This window comes from Gymnogyps californianus, chromosome 2 (assembly GCF_018139145.2).
Source record: "Gymnogyps californianus isolate 813 chromosome 2, ASM1813914v2, whole genome shotgun sequence".
Lineage (NCBI taxonomy): Eukaryota > Metazoa > Chordata > Aves > Accipitriformes > Cathartidae > Gymnogyps > Gymnogyps californianus.
The window spans coordinates 76,974,586-76,991,152 of record NC_059472.1 but is presented as its reverse complement, the minus strand read 5'-3'; the positions used below and the strand labels follow the sequence as shown (position 1 = coordinate 76,991,152).

Sequence of the window (16,567 nt, the reverse complement as noted above, 5' to 3'; positions counted from 1 at the left end):
AAGAAGCAACTGTTCACTGATTTTTTGGGCTAAAAATTCATCAGAGTCTTAATTTTTTCTTCTTGCTTATCTTTACCAAGTTACTGTTTTATAGGCTAACATAAAAACCAAGTAGGTAGCATAGCAGTTCAATGTCCAAAGAGAAAGCAAAGAATACCTAGCTCAACTGTAAACTGTGGACTGAATCCTGAATTTGTCACCAAGGCAAATTTGTAGTTCCCATGCTGAAATCATTGCAGTATATTTTAATATAGCATATAATATACTAATATACTATTTTAATAAACTGAAATGTAGCACTCAATATGGTAATCCTAAAGATTTCAGAACAGTATTTATTTGAGGTTTCTTTTTTCTCATGATTTTGATGCTTTTGGGAATTGCAGATAATCATTTCAAAAATACTGATAAGGAAAAGACTTTTCTTGGTTGCTAATAACAAATTGGAAGACATGAGAAACTAGTGCATGGCAGCACGTGTCCAGCAACGTCCTACCAGTTATAGATCAGTTGTTGGGTAACTGGGGTAACTAGCAGGATGTTACTGCTGATTAAAACCTATTTATCAATAAGAAAGTTCATTAAACAAGTATTTTAAAAGTTATGAAGTGCTATATGTAGACTTGATACGAATCCTGTCCTAGCATATATTCATTGCAGATGGGGGCCTGAAGTAACTGTTCAGAGTCAGCGTGTGTCTTGGCTGTTTGGTGTTCATTTACTTGTACAGAGTGAAACAGCTCATGAGAAGCTGAGAAATACTGACTCTAGGGACTGGTAGTCAGGGCTCTCAAATAGGACTTGAGATCCTCAGGTTCAAATCTAACATTTACTAATAATATGGATAAATAATGCATTTAATTACTGGGCAGGGTTTTAAGTAGAGGGCTAGAATCCTAAATAAGTCACTTTTAGGGGTTAGGCGGTAATCAAAATATTATATACATGGGTTTTTTTGAAAACTTATTTTCTGTGGGAAAGGGAATTTGCACATACAGTATATCCATATACAGTATCTTACAGACATGATAAATATGAAAAGGGGAGAAACTGTTGAAGAAGTAATATTACTTATTTCTTTCAGCGTAGCAGATTGATTGCTTTTGCTCCTTTTTTTGATCTCTGTTAGTGTTTTGGACTCCTGGGAACAAATGGAGCTGGGAAAAGCACAACATTTAAGATGCTGACTGGAGATATCATCCCATCTGCAGGACGTGCTGTTATCAGGACTCCTACAGGGTAAATAACACAGGGTTTGATCAGAATAGTGCTAATTGATAATGCCAATGATCAAAGACTCAGCAGGTCTTCAGTCCTTTATACTGTACTCTAAGGACCTGTTTTCTTCCCTTTTAAATGTATATTGCTTTATTGCTGTTAAGTCTCTGCAGGAAAGCATTTTAGCATTATTTAATTCCATCTGACAGCTCTGTTAATTGAGAATAAACTTGTCTGGTACAAAAACAGTAGGCTTTAGGAAGCCTTAACATACAGCTTTTTAAAATTGTAACAAAAATCTTAACATACTGTATGTCTAGATGCATGAACATGTATCCCCCATACTAGTGCTGCACTGAAAGGTTTCCAGGCTTAGGCTGATGAGCAGTACTTCAAGTGGATAATTTTAAAATGTTTTCTGACACTTGTGTCCTTCAGAGTCATTAATTACTTGATCAATATGCTGTGTAATTAAGATAGGAGGTAGTGTTGGAGATCTTGAGGCTAACTTTGATACAGTGATAAGTGAATAATGGACTTTTTGCGTTAGATATAACCAACATTTACCATTTTTCCCAGCAAAACTGGAGGGGAAGTAAAGTTATTTTTTAGTCAGGCCAAAGGAAGACATATATGTGTATATATAAATGTATTCTGGGCTAGTTAACAATTTTAAAACTTCTCTTTTCCTAAATGACATCTATTTCAAAATATGTGTTTTGGAAAAGGACGGGTGAAGGGTTTAATTCCAAAAGTTTTTAAAGGAAGTATTTTGGAATTTCCAAAATAGCAAGTTACATTTCTTTGTTTTAGAAATTAAATGCTTTCGTAGGTCAGTATTTGCTCACTTCTTTACAAAGATAATGATCAGCAGATTTAACTTCAAAATGTAAGTATTTTCAGTCATTGCAAAATTCAGTTTTCTGGAAAGTTTACCCTTCTTCTGAAATGGACACCATCACCACTACCAAATATGATTTTACTTAAGTGTGTTTTGTGTGATTTTTTTCATTATCTTTCATAACAAGTTTTTTTCCAAGAGATTCAGTGTAAAAATAATTTGATAACAAAGAACTCCTAAAATGACCATCAAATAATTGTTAATCATGAAGAAGGAATGACTAAAGAGGTTTTGGAAAAATTATTCTTAAGAGAATAAGAAGTGATATGAATGAGGCTTTACAACGGTTATAGAGACTTTTAGATGGTTGTTTTCATTTATAGTTTCCCAGAACAGAAGACAAAAATTTGCTGACATTAAGCAACAATAACAAAAAGTGATTTAAATTCAGGTAAAAATTAACATTTGGTGTTCTTTGGAACTGGTGGAATGCTTTGTACCAGGATATCATGGAGGTCAGAAGTTTAGCGTGATTCTGAAGAGGATTTGAGATTTAGAGAAATAAAATAACCTGTAATAATTTTTGGTAAGATATCGCCCTCAAGGCAGTATTTAAGTTCCCAGGTTTTGTTTAGATTTTGAGGGGTATTGTTCTATAGATTTTAATGGGACTTGCCTTTGGTCCCACCTGTGCATTCATGGATTGCATATGGCTTTCCCTGTACAATGTGGTACCAGATCTATATTTGGGCAAATGATTTGATCTGGTGTGACAATTCCAAAATTTTAATATCCACTTGAAAGCAAATATAAAGTTATAAGAATATATTTCATCATCATGTGTATTGGCACTTACACTATGTTTATTGACTACATGACTTATTTTATCAGAACCCCTAAAGATATCTTTTAAAAATATCACAAAACAGTTTAACAATGCCTGTACTCCTTTTACTAGACGTGTTGTTATGTACCTGTGGCTAAACAGATAAAAATTCTTCTGAAGTCAACTTTAGCCTGCATTTAACAATAGGTTAAATTAAACTGGTATTTAACAATAGGTTAAACTCTCTCCCTGCACATCATGTGTGCTACTTTGATTTCCCCCACTGTGTTTTATAAATCCAACATGAAAGCATACTTCAAGATGCAATGTTATTTACCATATACTAAAATATAGGTAATGAAATTTGACACATTTAGGAGGCTTGAGAGGAAGCCTTAGACATTTGCATTTAAGTGTCCAAAATATCCTTGACAACATTAATTATCACCCTGTGTTATTGTGGTGTCAATCCAGGTTATGGATTTTTATGTGTTTGAAGTGGCTGGAGTGTAAACCCCATATTCCCAAGTTTTCAAAATTTATCACTAACTTGAGAAGGCATCCTCAAGCAAGAGCTGCAGTTACACAATAGCTAAACTTGGGGAGACAAACAACTTCGAGGCTGGGAGAAGAGATTTGTGTCATTCCTGACTTGGTCCTTGCTTCATGTTTTGGCAACCGCTGTTAAGCAGATCATGGTGCACTGTGTTGCTGTACTACTGAAAATCCCTAGGGGGCAAATTCGGTGACTCTTCCATAGGTAAGATTATAACCACAACAGGTCTGGAGAACCCTTCCTCAACAGTTGAAGAATGACTAAAGTTACTCCCAGGGACTTTTAGGTGGATTGATTTGTATTTACATCTGAGACAAATGGAGGAAGGAGGATATCATGGTAAGAAGTCTTCTCCTTTTCTTACTCCAGTAATGTGCTCAAATGCCTGGTATTCCTGGCACAGAGGAAGAGAGGAGAGTCAGCTGAAGAAAGCAGTTGCTCCTCACAGCTGCAGACCATTTGCTGGTCAGCAGATCTAGACTTCTTTGTTTAAAATCTATGTCATGAAGCAGCTTCCATAGAGACATTATCTCTGACAGCAATTCCTGATGAATAATTTGGGCAGCAGCTTAGATGTAGATCCCATCTCTGTTGGGTTTGACTGGAAAAAACACAACTTTTGTCCTCTGTGACCCTGAAAGGACAGGATTCTATAATCTGATGGATCCTTCATGATACATTCTTCATGATCAAATAATGAAATGAGTATGCAAAATTATTATTATAAATATTGGAGAACCTAACTGATGTAACTCCATGCAGAAAATCCTTAATTCATAACAGTTCCTGTTTCCTTGAATAACTATGCTTGAAAGTTCCTGCTTTAAACAAACAAACAAAAAGCCAAAAAAACCCCAAACAAAACCATATGTACATTTTACTGATTGCTGTTATAATCGTTTCACTGAATTTAAAATGAAGTCAGAAGTGTCTCTTTGAGGTAAGTGCACTGAAAACAGCCTTGAATTTTACAGGACAGGTTTTTTGCACCTTTGGACAACACAGGGGACTAGAAATGGAAGATGAGGTTTTTCAAAAGAATATGTTGAATTGCAAAGTAGAATTTTGGGAAGTTCAGCCTAAAATATCTTGGAGGTGTATGGGGAACTCCTGCTAGATTCTCAAAGAAAATAAGAAAAATGTACTTCTGAGCAGTAGCTGCCTTTTTAACAGGGCAGAAGAGCATATTCACAACATCTTCAATTACTTCCAAAAGATACGTTGGCCTCTAGCTTGGTTGTTTGTTGAATGTTTAATACCACAAAAAAGGAGCTTATTCCTAAGAATCTGACAGAAGACTGTGTCTGTTTTCATAACAAAAGCTTAGTAAAATGCATAAAAGCTAAATGTTATGTAACAGTTTTCAATATCACTGAGATTCATAAGATGAGGTATTATTAAGCAAGAACATTTACTAAATACTAAAGCCAACTTCATCTCTTCTGCAAATCGGGATTTCCTGGCATTCTTCTTGATGGGGTGTCCTGGTTTCGGCTGGGAGAGAGTTAATTTTCTTCTTAGTAGCTGGTACAGTGCTGTGTTTTGGATTTAGTGTGAGAATGATGTTGATAACACGCTGATGTTTGAGTTGTTGCTAAGCAGCCCTTATCCTAAGTTAAGGATTTTTCAGTTTCCCGTGCTCTGCCAGCAAGCAGGTGTGCAAGAAGCTGGGAGGGAGCAGAGCTGGGGCAGCTGACCTGAACTAGCCAAAGGGGTATTCCATACCATGGAATGTCATGCCCAGTATATAAACAGGGGGGAGCTGGCCAGGAGGGGCGGATCACTGCTTGGGCATTGGTCAGTGGATGGTGAGCAATTGCATTGTGCGTCACTGGGGTTTTTTTCCTTTTTTTTTTTCCCTCTTCTTTTTTTTGTTATATTCCTTTTCATTACTATTATTATTATTATTATATTTCGTTATTATTATTGTTAGTATTATATTTTACTTTAGTTATTAAACTGTTCTTATCTCAACCCACGAGTTTTACCTTCTTTCCTGATTCTCCTCCCCATCCCACTGGGAGGGGGGGAGGGAGTGAGGGAGCAGCTGTGTGGCACTTAGTTGCTGGCTGGGGTTAAACCACGACATGGGGGCATTCTTTTGGGGAAGGGAAGGCTTCTGATCCGTTTTTATTAAGCTTTTCTCTTTTTGATACACTACAAATCAAATAGATATTTTAAATGAACTATGTGCCTAAACTTTGTATCTTACCATTTACATGGCAAATGCACATTTACAGTATACAAGCTGAGCAGTCTACCAAAAACCTGTTTTTTATTTTCATATCCTTCTGCAGAAAATGTTTTTAGGCAACTTTAACCTTTGCAATCCCATTCTGGTTGTAACAGTGATGTGATAAAGATAGTCGAGTAAGAGAAATAATAGGAATTTATCACCAACCACAGCCAATCTTGTGCAGATAATAGCAAAATGCCATTCACAGAGGATTTTGCCTTTTTAATTGTTTTGTGTACCTCATTAACATTGCCATTATCAGTGAAGTATCTGTCCAAATGAAACAAAACAATAATTATCATATAGAGAGTGGGTCTCCATATTAGGGATATTTGCAACCCCAATATTAAAGAGTGCCAAACGAAGAAGCAGCATTGAAACAGTTACTTTGGAAGACATGGAAATAAAATACTGATACTGAAGTACCAGTAGTCCCTCTTGTAAAGGGCAGAAATATTAAAAGCAAAAAGGAAAATTACTAGAAAGGAGAGTATTTTAATAAAATTTGCTTACCTGTATTTATAAAGTATGGTGCTATAAGGCATTAGGAGACTCTGGCTTTTGAACACCATCCATACAAAGGAGTTGTCAAGCTTAAACATGTATAATAGTTAACTGCATGGTCTGCTTGACATTTAGAAGGTTTTTTTGTGTACTCTAGCACAGCTGTTCCTCTTTAAGAGTATAAATAGACTCAAATTAGCTTATGCTTAGCTCTACTGCCATAACTAGATCGCCACCAGTGCGTGAGCTGGCTAAATGAAAGCTAGTATATAAAACTGTAAATATTTTTGTAGCTACTTTTTCTGTCAAATAGATTGAAGAAGTAAGGTCTGTATTAAATACGTACTAAGAAAAGCTGACACTTAACAAAGCGGTGAAACAAAGGAGAGCAAAGTGAGTCCTCATAGTCTTTGAATCTCTGCTGGGCTGATATATCAGCAGATATTGTACACCTGTTCCACTTTTTTTTTTTGAGTGTACGTTGGCCATTCTTTGTTTTCTTCCCCTTTCCATATTTGTGTCTAAACTTTATTCAGTGACTCCGTGTCATAAAGCCTCCCTCAACTGAGGAGGGCTAAACACAGCTTGGAAGAGAAAGTGTCAAAATCCTTTTAAGTGTCATGTCAAGATCAATGTAAAATAGCGAATAATGTGACTAGTGGTTGTCATGGTTTAACCCCAGCCAGCAACTAAGCACCACGCAGCCGCCTCCACCTCCCCCCTCCCAGTGGGGTGGGGAGGAGGGAAAAAAAAAAGTAAAACTCGTGGGTTGAGATAAGAACAGTTTAATAACTAAAGTAAAATAAAATACACTACTACTACTACTACTAATGTAATAATAATAATTATAATGATAAGGAATATAACAAAAAGGGAGAGAAATAAAACCCAAGAAAAGACAAGTGATGCACAGTGCAATTGCTCACCACCCGCTGACTGGTGCTTGAGCAGCGATCCGCCCCTCCTGGCCAGCTCCCCCCTGTTTATATACTGGGCATGACGTTCCATGGTATGGAATACCCCTTTGGCTAGTTCGGGTCAGCTGCCCCGGCTCTGCTCCCTCCCAGCTTCTTGTACACCTGCTTGCTGGCAGAGCACGGGAAACTGAAAAATCCTTAACTTAGGATAAGCGCTACTTAGCAACAACTCAAACATCAGCGTGTTATCAACATTATTCTCACCCTAAATCCAAAGCACAGCACTGTACCAGCTACTAAGAAGAAAGTTAACTCTATCCCAGCCGAAACCAGGACAGTGGTTTGTTTGTGTTTTTGGCATGCTCTAATTTGCAGTCTCTGCTGTTGTAGTTTGCTGAATAGAGCTGACTTTAAGTTCATACTTAAAGCAAAGTCTCACTTGTAGTGGGGTGCGTAGAGGAAGAAATAGATAAGCCAAGTGTCGTCTTGTTCATAAGGTGCCCCACTGAGGCCTGAAGCATTTGGCAGTCTTCCTCATGTAATTAATTTATCTCCCATGAATTTCCATCTTCCTTCTGCACAGAGAGATCCTTCATGACAGCAACTCCCCATCCTATTTGAATTAAGTGTCAGTCATCTCAGCTGTTGGATTACAACGTCATAGGACCAAAGAACTGCTCTCCAAAGAGGGGAAAGTAAAATATTTCTTTATAGCTAGAACTTGGACTCTTTTGATAGTTATGATACTCAGCTTGATAAATAATTAAAAATGTAATTCAAATAACTTTACTTGAAAGGCAGAATAAATTTACATCAATATAATGGCTGAGATAGCTGTTGTTACACTGTATATCAGTATAATTAGTTTAATTATAACTAAGCTATAGTTACATTAATTATATTTTAACCTTGATTTTTTATAATGTTAATTGAGCATTAGTATGCACTGAATTAAATGTGCAGTTAGGAGTACAATGGAATGTCTAACTACTTTTGCAATTTGTAAATTTATATTTCATTTTGGTTAATTAATGGAATTTATCTCTCTACAGAACTCATTGTAAGTACCATATATATCACTGTCTTTATTTTAACTGCATTCAAAAACTGCAGAAAAAGCATACAAAAGTGAAGCAAAGTGCACAGCAGAGTCAATAGTGAAACGATTTTTCCAAAACCAGCCATAAGGCTGATATTGAGGGTACTAAGTTGTCTCTGGAAACTTGAAACTGAGGTGTACCTTTGAATGTCAGCCCAGAGCTACCTATAAGCTATGTTGCTGGTAACCACTGTAACAAATAAGAACCCAATCTAGTCTCTGCAATAACCAGCCTAGCCTTCTGGAAACTACAGGTCCAGTTCAGACAGAAGGTGGCAACAGGTTTTGTCCAAGATCATTTTCGTTCCTTCCAGTGTTTCGATTTCTTTTCAGTGCCAGCAAAGGCTTTCTTACTGGAGCAGCCCATGCCACCCCAATGTAGCCTTCAGGGCTGGAATCAGATTTCAGGCGTTTCTTTCAATGCACGAAAGAAATGGATTGATATAAAAGGCCTTAAAATGATCAGTGGAGGAACAACTTTGAATCAAAAATTTTATTCACTCAGAGTTTAGTTTATTATCCCCAGTATCTTGCAAATCTGGCAAATTTCTTTCATCGATAGTACAAAACTCTGTAAGATGAGCACTCCAAACTTACGGAAACCTCCTTGAGTCCTGGATTTTTTTCAGGACGATTTGCACCAAACTATCATAATTCTCACTGTATAAATGGAGACCAACGCACTTAGAAAGGGATGGAATACAATGTCTTCCATGCTTCAAGTGCTAGACTGTGCTACTTTTCTTGAGGATGCCATACATTCTGTTGACCTTTTCCGAAAGTGTACTAGAAATGTACTTTTGCAACTTTAAAGTTTTGTTTAACATATAAAGTTTTCTGAACATGTTCTGTTAGTTTTGTCTGTTGCAGCTGTTCCACTTTAAAGGAAAAATTAAATAGTAAGTGGAAGTGTTGACTGAGCATAACAATGTAGTCTGAAAATGAAGTCTTCACGAGGAAGGAGAAAACTCATGTTCCATGTTAGTTCTATGTCTTAACTTGATCAGGATATGTAACCAAAGTTACTAACAGAATTTAAAGATAACAATTACTCAGTGTTTTTATGATACAGAAAGTCCTATATTAGTGTAAAAATCTGGTTTCCTGCCCATAGTTTTTGGATATTGCACTGGAATTCATTGTGTCGACTGTACTATGGACAAAAAAGCTGAGAGAGGTTGGAATCTGTACTTATATGTTCTTTCTCTCTGTATTTATAAAACCAGCTGATTTTTTCTTCCTGTATGTCCTGTTGTTTATACAAATGGCTTAATGAGAAATGCTAGCATGCTGATAATAAAAGGGCAGAAAACAAACATCTGTGTTTCTCTAGCTTGAGAAAAGGAATCAGCATTTTGCTGCATGCTAATCTATATTTCAGAAAATATTTAAAAAAATATATTTCCAATTTGATTCTGATAACATCATATATGAAGATATTTGTTAAGGAGGAAGAGGATTATAATTAGTTTAATGAATGTCATCAGAATTTAAAAAAAGGGGAAAAGCATTTACAGTATATCATTTAGTGAAAAGGTTTTCTGGTATCATGCCATCACTACTTGAAATGTTCATTTCATTTAGACCCATGAAAATGAAATCTGAGAGATTAACTGAATTTCAGGGAAAATCAATTTCCAGAGATGAAGGCAGTTTTCTGTTTTAAGATATGTACTATAATTAAAAGTTATGTTGTGTTTTTCTTTCATCTATTCTTTCAGTATTCAGAAAAAGCTTAGGACCTAGCTAAACAAAACTTGAGGATGATCTCCAGCTTTTTGATTTGGAAATCTACTCAGTGATATTGCTGAGGGAAGAATAGGCGTTGTACTATACATACCAAAAAAGTCTCAATAAAAGACCAGAATCCTCATATGGCTTTTTTTTTCTTCTGGTCAGATTGTTTTCTGCTTTGACAGATATAGAGATGGAAAAACACTAGGTCCGTGAGTTCTTTAGTGAATACATTAGAATCGCTTTATTAATGGGAACTCTTTAAGTGTTCAAGGTCAGCACTAATGGATAAAGTTGCTAGATAAGGACCAAACTGAGTAAGAAGATTAGATGATCTATTCTTACTGTACTCTTCCTTTATGAAAGCTAAAGGTCAGCGGGTGGGATATTGTTCATCTAAGGTTGTGTGCTTTATGGGAGGCACAACACTAAAATCCTATTTGTACAATTAGCACTGGGGACACTGATGTGTTTTTATTTCCTCATGCAAACTGAGTAACTATTGTCTAATATAGTTCTAGCTAAAGAATGTTAGATGTCTGTTATTTTTTGCAGCCGTGCATACTTATTTTTTGTTCTTCATGGTATCGACCCATTCCAGACTCGATGTTTCTATCCAGCTACAGGGTTCACGCTGAGTAAATGTCCCTGAAATTACCCCGAGTGTGATTTGTTTTCTTGTGACAGAACTTGGCATATTACCAAAAGCTCAGTCTCCTGTTTCTCCAAAGACAGCAGCTGCACTGAGAGGAAACCTTGTTAGTGTGCCTGAATCTTCCTAGTAAAACAAACCTCAGGCATATCTCTGTGTTCAGCAGCATCTAGATAGCATTTCACTGTGGATAGTGTTTCACTATGTTCGCTATGAGTTTTCATATGTTTCATATGTTCACTATGTTCGCTATGAGTTCATTAAATAAGGAATCCACTGCTTTTGACAGGTTGTGCAAAAAGATCAACGTTAATCAATGATTATCTTACAGTAAAGATGACCTTAAAAAATAATTTAATTTGATTTAGGTATGGCTGGAAACTAAGCTGGTAAAAATTCTGTATATACTTCATTTAGAATAACCTGTAAGTGGATATAAATTAATGAGGAAGTACACTTCTGGTATCCTCTTTCCCCTATCAGCCCTTTTCTTTTTTGCTAAGTCTTTGTCCAGAGAGATGTCTACAGGCAGTTAACTTCCTTGGCACCATCCAAACCTACAAAAATACTAAAATTTTGTATCTTTGCCATTAAGAGCAAAGGACCATTCTAATTAGTCCCGAGCAAGGTTCGTCGTAATCATGATAATTTATCTTTTGATAGCATTAAAATATATTTTGATGCTGTGGTTCATTATATAAATTGCAGAATTTTTTTTTTCTTTTTCTCCCCAGATGCCTGAATCTTATTAACAGGAAATACATATTTATATTTTCACTGGTGCTGGTACTTGTAGACCCTGCATTTAATACGTTTACTCTGTGTCTAAATGATTAATCATATGTTTAGTTCTCTTAACCAGAAACATAGAAAACCACTAAGGGGAAAACCATTCTGTTACTCAGAACCTTTTAAAAACTTTTTTCTTTCAAAGCTCAGATTTTTTTATTATTAAGTATCTTAATTTTGACAGGTCTTTTCTGTACATGTAAATCAGCATCACTGAATGTTGAATTAGAAGTTGGAATAAATAGGATAGATTTAGTGTCATTATCGGTAATGAGACACCCTTGCAATCAAGCTTGCTTCTTAGCAATGAATGTAATTTCAAGTAATGTTGTATAGCTACAAAGCGATGGCCAAAGTCTCTTAAATCAGGATCATTTTATATTTTTTTCCTGTATTGTCTTTTAAGCTACTAGGCTTTAATATTCTGCGTTTTGTTTTACTCTTGTTGTTTAGAGAATGCATGCATGCATATGCGTGTGCACAGACACACAAAGAATACACAGCAACATTTCCCCCTCTCTCTCTCAACTACTGCCCTTTTAATATTGAATGTGATGCACGCAGTATGGTTTTGAAATATGTCTCCTTAGAGCAGGATCTACCAAAGAGATAAGGCAGGTAAACCTGGTAAGAATTAATTCTCATAGATCTGTCCCCCTCCTGTGTTGATCTGTTCGCCTTGACACGCACCCCGTTAGAATAGTGACGCGTGGGTGGCAGTGCTAATCTGAAAGGGACGAAAAGCATGCATTGCGTGTGGGTGGTACTATGGTAAGCGATCATAGCAAAGAGATTCAAACTCATTTACCTATGGAGTTGAGGGTAAGTGTTTTTGTCTTGAAGACTCTATATCCCAAGGGTGAAACCCAGGGCTGTCGTTTTTTTAAACAACATTCAAGTCTTTTGCTTTTTCTTTAAACAGGTCTGAAATGGATATACTGTCTGCTAGCTCTGAAGGCATTCTTATCGGCTATTGTCCACAGCAAGATGCCCTAGATGAACTTTTAACGGGTTGGGAGCATCTTTATTATTACTGCACACTGCGTGGAATTCCAAAACAGGATATCCGTAAGGTAACTATCCAGAACAGATTTTCAGGGGGAGCTGAAGCCAGGTTGGGCTGTGGAGTTTATAAAACAACTGTACTTTTTTTACATGAAAAAATATCTAGTATTTCATCTTAACAGCTTTAGTAATAAGATTTTTCATTACTACTACTTTATTTAAATAATATGGATTTTTTTTCTGTCTGTTATGCCAGTTCAAAACACAATAATGTCACTGAGAATAGTAAAATAACACTAATGCAAATGAAATCTTAGGCACAGAAACTCTAAAGGAAATGAAATTTATGAAAAGCTCAACACCTTCATTATCACACTTAGAGAACTGGGAGGGAACACCACATGTTCTGAGTCATGCACCTCTGAAAAACTCTTTTCTTCAGAGATGGGATTAATCTCTGAAGGAATTAAAAATTGTTGAATGATTATACAAATAAACCAAACATCTGGGTGCTGAGATGGCAGCTGTCAGCACTCTGCTAGTAAATGTCTTAAACTTCACAAGATGGTGGCTGCATTCAAACCTCCTGCTGGGAGCAGTCCCTAAAATACTCCAGCTGCCATACCAGGCCTGGGGTTGTCCAAGGAGAAGGGGCCAAACTCATATCAGAAAATGCTTTAAGAGCTTACTAGCATAGATGATGACAATATCTGGGAATGTCACTAAGAAGTTTTGAATTTATAGATACAGATGTAGCTGTTCTGACCAGCAAACAGTGCTCTTTTTCTGGATTGAGGCAATCAGTCAGCCAATGCCAGTAACTAAGTACCAAATGGATATAGTGTAAAATGTGGGGTTTTTTTCTGTCTCTGCAGATCGAAGTTTCTGATCTGACCTGGACTTGAGCAGCTCAGTTTCTTGTGCTTAACTGCATCTCTATTAACATGAGAAAACTAGAGTGTGATATGAAATGGGTGTCTGTCATTCCTGCTGTATAGATTGGTCCCATGTAGTTGCTTTGGCTCTCGGATTGTCCTCATAACCTCCAGAATGCTGCTGTTGTCTTACTTTTCCTTTTTCCAAAAGCCAAACTGCATATAATGGAAATATCTTTTTTTCTACCTACCCAGCATTTTCCTGGCTATTGCCTCAGCGTCCACTAAGTGGTTTACAGTCAGTTCCTTCTCTGTATGTCAGAGGGCTGCCTTCTGGTTCTTTGAGGCATTTTTTTCCCCAGCAGCTAGGTACTATTCCAGAAAAAGGTATGATTCCTGCAATGGGACATTGGGTATTCAGAAATAACTGCCATCATGCCCCAATAATAGCATCAAGACAGGTAATATTTTGAATCTTTCCTGTCTTAAGCTAATCATTTGGGTGTTTCTGGATGAGAGACTGGGGGAAATAAAAAATTTTTACAAGTCTTTGCCCCTTCTCTTGGGCAGTGTCCTGCCTGGCTGGACTTTTAACTGACTGTTTTAACAGTACATTTCTTGCAGGCTGCTTAGAAATCATCATACAGTCTTTTATGTAGTTGTTTGTTCTTCATAATTCATCAGTGGTAGTTTTTGCTTCTGAGTACTAGCAGACTACTGAAAACTTAAATATGTTTCCCTTGATCTAAAGGAAATATATTAAGGGATAATTGTTATTGCACTAAACCCCTCAACTATAATTACCTGTTTTCTCCATGAACTGACAGCTCCTCTCTAACAGTTGGGCTAAAAGCCTATCATAACTAGCAACTATTATCGTGGCACTTTAATAGACACAAAGGTGGCAACAGATTCTGGCATCTCTCCTAGAGCTTTGTAGTCATTCAAAAGGATGCTGTTAAGTATCCTTACATCTTACATATGTTGTTGAATGCTTTTGGTCCTAAGTGTAATTTAAAACAGGAATCAAACTTTGATTGTTTAATTATGCAGCAGTGCTCTTAAAATGCTGTAAACATGGCTTTTAAGATTTTCTGTCTTGTCATTTTCATAAGAAAAGACAATACATTCTTGTAATGCATATGTCCAAATCATACACCATGTACTATAAATGAAGCAGTTTTTAAGACACCCTAAGAAGAATGGAAATTTCAGAAGCATCTGAATGATAGAAGTACATAGTTTTAATTAAATTTCATGGAACTTGCTTAAGTCACATACTTTGGGTCATACACACAGTGTTACTCTCAGCAAGCTCACTCCAGAATATAGAGTAAACATACTCCCCATTTGTGAACAGGCTGAAGCACATAAACCCAGGTGGATGGTGATCCTCTGAGAGAGAAATAGAGTAGGAATGAGCCTATGATGTAGGCTAAGAAGGACTTCCCCACAGTTAAAATAATTGCGTCAGCCTTATTGGAAGAGTCACTTTTATAACTGACTTGAATTTGCCAAGAGGGGTGTCTTTGAGTGAGAGCTGAGTAGGGTTTTTAGTGCTGTCCTACCTTTCTGACTGCTGGAGTTGCAGACTCTTAGCTATTGTTTTATTTAAGTAGTCACAGGTGTGAGGAAAAGCCATTCAGGTGGCACTGGCAGACACCTACTTACTGGTAATACCTCATCTGCAGACAACTGGAGACAGTAGCTTTGAGAGATGTGAACTGATCCATGCATTACAATGGGCTGTTAATGCTTTAATCTTACACTCTGCGCAAGCCCTGTCAACACCAGGTAGTAGAGGAGAGTGTGTCTGTGTGTGCATGTGCACATGAATCCTGCTGTCACTGCTTGATTTGTGACTCCTTCAGGTCATTTGGCCTCTCAGCAGCAACTGTTTTGGAGGATGAGGAGCAGGATCAGGAGCTATGTGGAAGCTTGAGAATGGAGAGAGATCTGTGGTGTGCTTACGGACCTGGATTTCAGAAGTAAACTGTCCCATGCGGCACCAAGCTTTTCTCAGGTGCCTTGGAACTTTTCCAGATTGCGATGAGCAGGATGATACCAACAGATTTCTATGCTGTGCCTACAGGGTGTCTCTCTGCAGGTGCATATGTAAATGAACACTACTGTAAATGCTGTCTCCTGCCTGTATTTGGTGAGGAGCCACAAGGGTAACCTGGCTTTGTATACTTTCTCTGTAGATAATGTGAGAATAGTGCGCTCTCTGAAATATCTGGCATTCATAAAACCCATTTCAAATGCAGAAGTGTTTATGAATAATTGGTGTACCTAAGAGCTTCCACTTTATGTTCAGATCCAGCTATTCTCTGGGCAATTAGTACACAGCTACTGCAATGGCAGTTCTCAAAACAATTTGGGGAACAGTTCCTCAAATGGTGTGGTAACTCATGAACGGGTCCTGCTTCAAGTGGATCAAAATCAATTCTGCATTATTTAGAGATGAGTTATGTTACTGTAGTGCACTGGGAGAAGATAAATGTTAATCTTCTGATTATCCTGGACCTTAGATGATCTAGATCTAGGCTTAGACTATTCTTTATAGGCAGCATTCTGTGCCTTAGTTTCACATTTGTGATATAGAGACAGCTCTTCCTTTCCATTGTCTTAATTTTTTGTCTGCATAGATGGCAGAGCGGACTGTTGCCATATGCTTGTGATCAAGGCATCAAAAGGCTCCTGCAAATAATATTTAGCTACTCTGGTTTACTTTCATCAAAAACTGAAATGCAGCTATCTCAGAGGAAAACAAATGTTTTGTCATCGGGCCCTTCTGACTGTGTGGCACTGCTGTCAAGTGTTGAACAGCTGCTGTGTTTCAACTCAGAAATGGCTGGTGCCTGGAGAAAGTGTGCATTTTAGTTGCCTATAAAGAAAATAAGGCCTGGGAATGCTTTGGAATAGCAGTTATATGGAAATGTAAGCTGTTATTTTCTCATTCCCTCCTGCCTATGATACGGCTCTCCAAGCCTGCCTCTGAATGTTTACCAGCGAGTGTTTATGCTAACATGCACACAGACATATATTCTAGAGAGTACATGGTTTTGATGTGGAAAGAAACATACATACACTTTGTTTTTTAATAAATTGGCAAGCAGGCAGGTGACTTACAGGATGTTTTGCTGCTAAAGTTATCTATTGAAGCACTAACTTCAAGGATCAAATCCTTTGCGAGACAGATTTATCAGCAGCAGGAGTTAAGTGCCTGACATAAAGTTGAGGGTGCTTAATGTTCCAAAACAGTAATTAACTGAATGGGAAAGGAGGAGAAAAACAGGTCATTTGTTATCAATG

At 37.2% G+C, this 16,567-nt stretch overlaps 1 protein-coding gene across 1 annotated transcript in view; it reads left to right on the top strand.

Moving 5' to 3' along the window:
• The window catches only part of ABCA13 (ATP binding cassette subfamily A member 13), a 207,502-nt gene that overhangs the window by 164,596 nt on the left and 26,339 nt on the right, over nucleotides 1–16,567 (top strand). Inside the window, exons 48-49 of the mRNA XM_050892372.1 lie at nucleotides 1,130–1,239; nucleotides 12,295–12,445. Coding sequence (XP_050748329.1) covers nucleotides 1,130–1,239; nucleotides 12,295–12,445 — 261 coding nt within the window. The remainder of the gene's footprint in view (nucleotides 1–1,129; nucleotides 1,240–12,294; nucleotides 12,446–16,567) is intronic.